Source organism: Heteronotia binoei, chromosome 2, assembly GCF_032191835.1.
Source record: "Heteronotia binoei isolate CCM8104 ecotype False Entrance Well chromosome 2, APGP_CSIRO_Hbin_v1, whole genome shotgun sequence".
NCBI classification, from domain to species: domain Eukaryota; kingdom Metazoa; phylum Chordata; class Lepidosauria; order Squamata; family Gekkonidae; genus Heteronotia; species Heteronotia binoei.
In genome coordinates this window covers 183,756,848-183,765,139 of record NC_083224.1, presented here as the reverse complement: position 1 = coordinate 183,765,139, position 8,292 = coordinate 183,756,848, and the positions used below count along the sequence as shown (strand labels likewise).

General features: G+C 47.8%; 1 protein-coding gene across 2 annotated transcripts in view; it reads right to left on the bottom strand.

Annotated features, from left to right (window-relative positions):
• Positions 1 to 301: 301 nt before the first annotated feature.
• The window catches only part of MLLT1 (MLLT1 super elongation complex subunit), a 32,441-nt gene continuing 24,450 nt past the window's right edge, over positions 302 to 8,292 (bottom strand). For both annotated transcript variants that reach the window (XM_060232625.1, XM_060232624.1), the window contains exons 9-12: positions 6,650 to 6,749; positions 5,352 to 5,423; positions 2,482 to 2,553; positions 302 to 1,512 (exon numbers count right to left, since the gene is read on the bottom strand). In XM_060232625.1, the coding sequence (XP_060088608.1) occupies positions 1,384 to 1,512; positions 2,482 to 2,553; positions 5,352 to 5,423; positions 6,650 to 6,749 (373 nt within the window). In that variant the 3' untranslated portion in view covers positions 302 to 1,383. The remainder of the gene's footprint in view (positions 1,513 to 2,481; positions 2,554 to 5,351; positions 5,424 to 6,649; positions 6,750 to 8,292) is intronic.

Sequence of the window (8,292 nt, the reverse complement as noted above, 5' to 3'; positions counted from 1 at the left end):
CTACCCTACAGAAAACCAACTCGGAAGGGCTCGACGCGCTCGCAACCAGCTTTACAGAATATCGACGAATATTCCAATTAGTGTTTTCTGTCTCTTACTGCTGCTATGCTTTCGAAAGTTCTAGGAAACAGCAGACTGCACATTTGAAAAAAAAATAAGTCTGTGAGAGACACACACAAAGATGCTCTTTCCACCCCCACCCCCCACCCCCAATCTGGTTTGCCATCCTTCTCCCCACCCTAAGTCATCCCCCCACATCTGCAGCTGCTATTAGACAGCTCGGAGCTTCTCTCTCAAGAACACAGAAGAGCCACGAGGGCCAACGCGTTTTGGCAAAAAAGATCTGCAAACACTGATGGTTGGAGGAAAAAAAATAATAATAAAAGCAACACCCATCGGCTCCTTCCAGAGCACAAAACAGAAGGCTTCGTTACATACCTGCCTGGCTTCCAGATGCTAGAAACTGTCCCACTCAGAGGAGTTTTAACAAACAGGTCAAATCTCACCCCCCCCCTTTTAAAAAAGAAGATTCAACCCTTCCTCCCAACCTCTCCACACACCCTTTGAAGCCATTTAAGACCCAAATTAGGCCCTTTTTTACACCATACATATATATAATATATATATAAAATAGCATACAATGAACATAGTCCTTACAGATAAAGCGTATAAAAAAAAACAAACTGGGTGCAGAAGGGAGAGGCTCTCCTTGAGGGGACTGGATCCAGCGCTGCGTCTAAAGCAAGCAAGGATGGCAGGCTGCAAGGTGTGGGCGGCTGCCTCAGCGCACGCAAGAGCAAATTTTGTCAGTCCACTTGCCGGAGAAGTCCGGGCTGCCCCCTCTGGAAGGTCTGAGAACACCGTACGGATCCGACAGCTCTCTGCCCCACGTCAAAACCACGGGCACAGGGGCCCACCTCGGTACGCTGCAAGCATCTTTCGCAGTCTGTAGGTCTGGCGGAAACAAAGGAGCGTGGCTCGACTTGGCTGAGAAAGCAGCCTCAAAAGTGCATTCTCAGAAGACAAAGACACACGCACGTGGAGTCTCTTTCCAAAAGTTTTTCTTTTAAAAAAGGCTGGGGGGGGGGGGGGGTGGCGAGCGCACCATGGCACAGCTTAGGGCCAACACAGCTTCACTCTATCAGACCGGAGGGAGCTGCCGAAGCGAAGGCAGGCAGGCTGGGCGGTGGCTCGGCTGAAGCTCGGAAAGAAAGCGCGGCGGGTTCCTAGAGCGCGGCTGTTCTCTAAGGCAGTGCTTCAGGTGAATCGAGGAGGATAAGGCGGTGACCGAGGCCCACGGGTTGGGTTTCCTGGTACCGAAGAGACGGGGAGGTCTTGGTTTTTTTCCAAAAAGCGTCCCGCTGGGATTCCGGAGGCCACGGGTCACGTGGCCACGGCTTCCAGGTAACTCTGCAGCTTGCGGACTGTGGTCTCGTCCAGGGAGAAGAGATCAAAGTCAAAGGTCGTGTTAGTGACATTGAAGTGCCCCGTCTCCTCGATGAGGTTGACGATCTGGGAGGGAGGAGAAAGGGGAAAGGAGAGAATGACAGAGGCCTGCTGTGCTGGCTTCGTTCCAACACGGGAGATTCTGAAACCTGCCCCTCCCTGGTTCACACGCTTTGCAATTCCCTTTTTCTAGCCCCCCCCCCCCAGGGAATATTCTGAAAACCTGAGGGACAGAGATGTTGCATTTGAAGACTAAATGGAACCTCTGTGTTTCAGAGTCAGCACCCTCAGAATACTGGCAATTGACTCACGTCGACCCTAACGAGGGACTTTTGAGGCAACCGAGAAGCAGAGGTTGTTTGCCAGTGCCTTCCTCCTTGGTGGTCTCCCATTCAAGCACTGACCCTACTTTGCGTCCAAGGCGAGGCTCTGCCATGCCGCCTTCCCTAACAAGATACCAGCTGTGGGGGGGGGGGAGGCAAGCAGCGGGGAAGGGTTGTTGCCTTTGTGCCCTGCCTTCAGGCACCCCGGAAACACTGCATGGACAGCTGCAGGGACGCTAGATCTGACATTAGCCCAATGCAAATAGAGTGCAGCTGCTTTGAAACCATTTTTTAAAAATGGAAAAGGCGGTAGAGAACAATACATCAAGCAATACAGCAAGTCCCGGTCCTTTAAGCAGAACGGCAATAGGATGACCACCTGCAAGACGACACAGAGACGTCACACTCTCCCTTGCTCTTTAAGGAAAAGCTCAGTGTGGCCAAGAGACAGGAGACGAATGCGTGCGAGCGCAACTGGAACAGGGCATTCTGTTTGGACCTGGTTAATTTTAAACTAGTGCCAAACCCACAAATTCGAAGGGTAGCAAACCGGCCGGCTTCGGGCAAAATTCATTTGCGCTTGTATCCCTCAAAAGCAGGCAAACGTGGGTTTTGTGAATCTGGTCACTGGTAAACACTCAGTAGCTGTATTTTGGATGCTAGAGCTTTGCTTGGTTTTGTCTTGAGTCTCCCCCCCCCCTCCCCGAAATACCTGCTGTAGTACGTTCCGTTCTCGTAGCGCCATCAGCCTCCGGTGAAGTTCCACTAACTCATCGGTGTAGGCCTAGGAGGGGAAGGAAGCAGGGAGAGGAGAGAAAGGAGTTCATGAGTGCGGCCAGTCCTGGATCTGACTTGTAAAGATCCAATGCCACTTGTTAAGCTGAGACTTCCCAGAGGTGTGTGTGCATGTGTGTGTGTGTGTGTGCGTGCGTGTAGCGTATTTAAGCCTGATAGCAGACCCTGGCACTTGAACCAGAAGTCGCCTGGTGGGAATGGATGCAGCTGCATCGGACTGAGCCCAACCTTTGGTCTCATCTGCTCTGACTGGCTATGGCCTCCTAGGGCTATCAGAGAAGCCCTTCCCAGCGCCTGAGGTCCCTGTGAATGGAGGTACCAGGGACTAAGGCTGCGACAGCCAAATATGTGCTTCTACTGCCTACCCACCATCTCTCTTTTGGGCAGGGAACATTTCGTAGAAAAAGAGGTGCAAGAGCTCACGAGCACAACTCATTTGCATACGCCACACACTCCTGACATCACCGGAAGGTGTACTAAATTATACCAGCTCAGCGTCTACCTTAAAATGCTTCCTGAATTGTCGCTGTCATAATAAAACTTTACTCCCATCACACTTTTTAAAATTACTTTCTCCTATGCGGTGCTTGCACAGGGGACTACCTTAACCGTTTTTTTTTAATGCAGCCACAGAGGCATGACGAAGATTTCCACCTGTTTGCTTTATAGGTTTTGGTTCTTTTCCCATTTTTTTGTGGGAGAAAATATTAGAAAGTTTGAACTACTCAGAACGGTACCGTATTTCGTTCCCTTTCCACCTGTTTTGTGTGCGCTTAGAATAAATGCTTTAAGGACTGGATCTTCACGCTGAGCAGGCCTCGGATTCAGCAGGAGCTCAATGGAGCGCAGCTCCTGAACCTTTCTGAAAGTTCCCCCTCCTCCTCCCCACCTTGCCCATTGAATAGTAGGTGCAACTGCACCTTCTGCCTGCAAAAGTTTCTGCTGCTGTACTGCAGCCTCTCTTTTTAGTTCTAGATCCCAGGTGGCTGGCTTTGAAGCGTAGCCAAAGGATAACTCCAAAGCATCCACGAGCATTACATAAGACCCGATTTCCAGGACACCTTTGGTCTCTGGCCAGACACTCCCCAAAGCAGATGAGAGAAACATCCTCGGTTGACCTGAATCATCCGTAGCATTCTCTACCCTCTGGAGCCAGTTGAGTGAAAAATGGGGTTCGCCTGTTTCTTGTGGGCTCTGGAAAGGTGGGATGCAGTGCGTACAGTGAATGCATACTACACAGCTTTCTTGGCTCCTCTCTCACCATCAGTAGAGAACCAGCTACTCGTATAGCGCTGCTGGGCTGCTCTGGACCAGTGTTCCCTCTAAGCTGAGTTAGTGTGAGCTAGCTCACAGTTCTTTAGCCTCTGTCTCACACATTTTCTGTCCTGGCTCAGGAAGGATGGCCCCAGAGCAGACTCATTTATGCAGTAGCCAAATTGTTTTCTCACAACTGTAATGCCAGCAGCTCACTAAGTAGAATTTTTGCTCACAAGACTCCACAGCTTACAGGGAGCAGTGCTCTGGACCATTCCTGGTTCTCCCTTGCTGAAGCCAGAGCTTTTTTTTTTGTAGCAAGAGCTCCTTCGCATATTAGGCCTCAACACCCTGATGTAGCCAAATATTCAAAGTAGCTCCTGCTACAAAAAAAAGCCCTGGCTGGAGCATTTCTGTGTTTGAAGGAGAAAGTATTTTCTCAGCCACGGAAGGGGGCCTGGGCAACTCTCCCGCTGATTCTCAGGAGGGGGAAACTGAGCAGTGGGATGGGGGAGGAAGACAAACACAAAGCCTCAGCGTCAGGGGTCACTTTGTAGAAAAATAGGTGGTGGAGCCCATCCAGGATTGTCATGTCCCAGGTTCAATCCCTGGTTTCTCCACATAAAAGGATCTTTGAAAGCAGGCCTTGGGGGAGGGAAACGTTTTCTCTGCTCTCTAACATGGAGCTGACCAAAGCAGACGGTTCTGGCCAGGATGCCTTAAGGCAGGGGTGTCAAACTCATTTGTCATGAGGGCGGGATGTGACATAAATGAGACTTTGTCAGGCCGGGCCACGTGTGCCATAAAACGTAATGTCAGGTAGTAGTGGTACAAACTTTATAAAGGACACAAACACAATTAAATTATTTTTTTTAAAAAAACCTTAAAATAAAATATGCTTAAAATATCAGCGGCCCTGCAATATTTTGTTTATTCGACAGGTTCTGACAACTGACACCTCTTCCTCTGAATTACTGCATCAAAATCTGGAAACCATGTCTGTGCTGTAGCAACCTTTAGTCTGCTGTTCAGGGGTGTGTCTGTACATTGCAAACCTACTTTTGATTTATTGACATTCATTACAGAAATCTCATGGTCAATGCTTTGAGCCTAAGACCGAGGGGAAAACATGAAATGGCTGGGCATTGTGAGCTTTTGTACATAAATTGCTCTGTGTGCTGGTCAGCCAATGGAGAAATACAGGCTTTGCTCCGTAGCTCCTGCCCACCTGAGCAAGCCTGGCAAAGCAAGCTGTTATACAGAAGGAAGTGAGAGAGAGAAGGAAGCAGATGACAGTGAGTTGCTTGTGGGCATGATAGGAGCCAGATCAGGCCCCCAGGCTGCACATTTGACACCCTGCATTAAGGGTCTGACTTGGTATAAGATAACTTCATGTTTCCAAAAGGTCCCCATGACTGACTACTCCAGGCAGTCAGAGCTGGCTTTGTTTTGTGACAAAGCAGTGCAAGGATACTCCAAAGAGGTCAGGCCTCTCCTGCTCTGTGTAAAATGCTCCTCTTGTCATGAAATTACCTTGTCGTAGGTCCCTTTCTTGAGGATCTTTTCTGGCTTGCTGCAGGACTCTGGGCTCTTTCTCCCGGAAACCTGAGGAGGGTTAGGAGGGACAATCACACACCCAGTCCAGTTAGGCTCGGTTCAATGGCAAGCACACCCGACACTGAAGCAGAAAGAGGTTATCTTCCCCCAACCACTTGAAATAAAATTAATAATAATGATAAGATATTATGTAGAAAGGAATGTGGCAGTCTGGCAAATTTCTTACATTGTTGGCGGATCCACATTAAAATACAGGTCCCAGAGGCTATACGGGCCCTGCGGGACCTCTCTCAATTCCGCAGGGCCTGTTAAACAGAATTATTTTGATTAGCCTATGACATCTGAGCGGAGAAGGCTGCCACCCTTACAACTGAGCGAATACCAGCTATGAGAAATTAGATAACTTCCCAAAGACCATCTAAGAAACTAAGAGAAACTGAATTGCCTTACTGACGATATCATCAACTGCCATAAGAAGTTGTGAATAGCACCAGTATGTAATATTTATAATTTTATAGTTTTAACGTTATATTGTTTTACTGATTCAATATGAAATTTTGACTGTTAGCTGCCCTGAATCTGTTTGCGGAGAGGGTGGGATATAAGTTTAAAGTAAATTAAATGAATGCATAAATGCATGAAGGAATACAAGCTTTTTGGCACAAAGTTCAACAAATCAAGCACATAACACGGAACTCTATACCTCTTTTGCCTGAGGTCGCACTTTTGAATAAAAGGTCCTAATTGAAATAAACAAAAAGCGGAATTGATATCAATTTTATTATCCACTGCTAGATTGACCATAGCAGCTAAACGGATAGACCATTCCGCACCGACTATAGAGCTACAGCATGAGAAAATTTGGGAACATTTTATTATGTCTACATTGGCACGCAGCCTTTCAAATCCATCGTCCGATCGATATAAAAACAAAGCAACAGTAATATGGTATCCTTTGCTGAATTATATGGCAGAACATGATACAGTTCCGAAAAATCATTATTACAGAAGCTCAATGTATTTTCAGATATGCACTTATTTCTGAAACTGTCTGCAAAAGTCCCAAAGCTGCTTATATGGTTTTGTTGTGTTAATAAAATATATATTTTTAAAAAGTAGAAAGGAAGGTGGGAAGTGGAACTGCCTTGTCTTTAATCTGCCGTTTGTGAGGGGGAAAAGGCAGGTAAGGCCAAATTCCATGAACCTGTTGGCAGGGAGAGGGTGGAGCGATCCCTGTTGCTGCACAGTGGTGCTGAATCCCCAGCTCCCAGTACCTTATTGCTCGAAGGGGGGAGTTTCTGGCTGGGAGGAGGTTCACGGCTCGGCAAGCAGGAATCTGCGCTGTTATCGCTGTCACTATCGCTGTGGCTGAGTCTGAAGAAGAAGATGATACTGGATTTATATCCTGCCCTATACTCTGAATCTCAGAGCATCAGAGCGGCTCACAATCTCCTTTACCTAACCCCACCCCACAACAGACACCCTGTGAGGCAGGTGGAGCTGAGAGAGCTCTCCCAGAAGCTGCCCTTTCAAGGACAACTCTGCCAAATCTATGGCTGATTCAAAACTCTTTATCAGGACCAAAGCAATAATGTTGCTAGGTATCTTAGTCTGCTGCCATCAAAACATGGGAGTCTGGTGAGCTTTCAAAAAACTGCTTTACCATAGAAGATATTTATATGACCCAGCATCCATTTCACCTTTAACATGCTGCAATACACAGCTGGTGCTCTTTGAACACTTTACAAGAACTATGCAAAAGCTCGTTATTATTCGTAATGACAGCATGGGTGCCTTTCTCAATGGGACACTTTCTTCTTTCCCAGCGATAAAAAGAAGATCTTGGATTTATATCCTGCCCTATACTCTGAATCTCAGAGCGGCTTACAATCTCCTTTACCTCCCCCACCCGCACAACACACACCCTGTGAGGTTAAGTGGGGCTGAGAGAGGTCTTACAGCAGCTGCCCTTTCAAGGACAGAGTCTCAGTGGCCTACAATCTCCTTTCCCTTCCTCCCCCACAACAGACACCCTGTGAGCTAGGTGGGGCTGAGAGAGCTCTCCTGGAAGCTGCCCTTTCAAGGACAGCTCTGCAAGAGCTATGGCTAACCCAAAGCTCTTATAAGGCCCACAGCAGTAATGCTGCTAGGTATCTTAGCCTATTGCTATCAAAACAAGGAAGTCTGGTAAGCTTTCAAAGAGCTGCTTTACTATAGCAGATATTTATATTACCCAGCATCCATCTCATCTTGCTGCAATGCACAGCTGATGTTCTTGAACACTCTAGAAGAACTATGTAAGAGCCAATTTTTATTAGCAATGACAGCATGGGTGTCTTTCTCAATGGGACACTTTCTTCTTTCCCAGCAATAAAAAGATGATATTGGATTTACGGTATATCCCGCCCTATACTCTAAATCTCAGAGTGGCTCACAATCTCCTTTATCTCCCCCCCACCCACACACACAAGACACGCCGTGAGGTAAGTGGGGCTGAGAGAGCTCTTACAGCAGCTGCTCTTTCAAGGACAAATCCTACAGGAGCTATGGCTGACCCAAGGCCATTCCAGCAGCTGCAAGTGGAGGAGTGGGGAATCAAACCCAGTTCTTCCAGGTAAGAGTCCGCGCACTTAACCACTACACCAAACTGGCTCTGGCAAACTGAAGAGGCAATGGGAAGAAAGAGAAAGCGGCAAAGGTGAAAAGAAGCAATGATTGCCCTCTTGCTCCACATGGCTGTCCACCGGGGGTAGCAAAGTGCAGAACCTCTACATTCAGAGCCAGGCTACCGTGGCTGGCTTTCAAGCTCTCTGAGGACATGCAGCAGGCCACTGTCTGAAATGCCAGCTTAGACAGTGCTTTGGCAATATTTATGATCTTCTGCCACTAAGCTGCATAGTTGGAAGGGAAGGGGAGA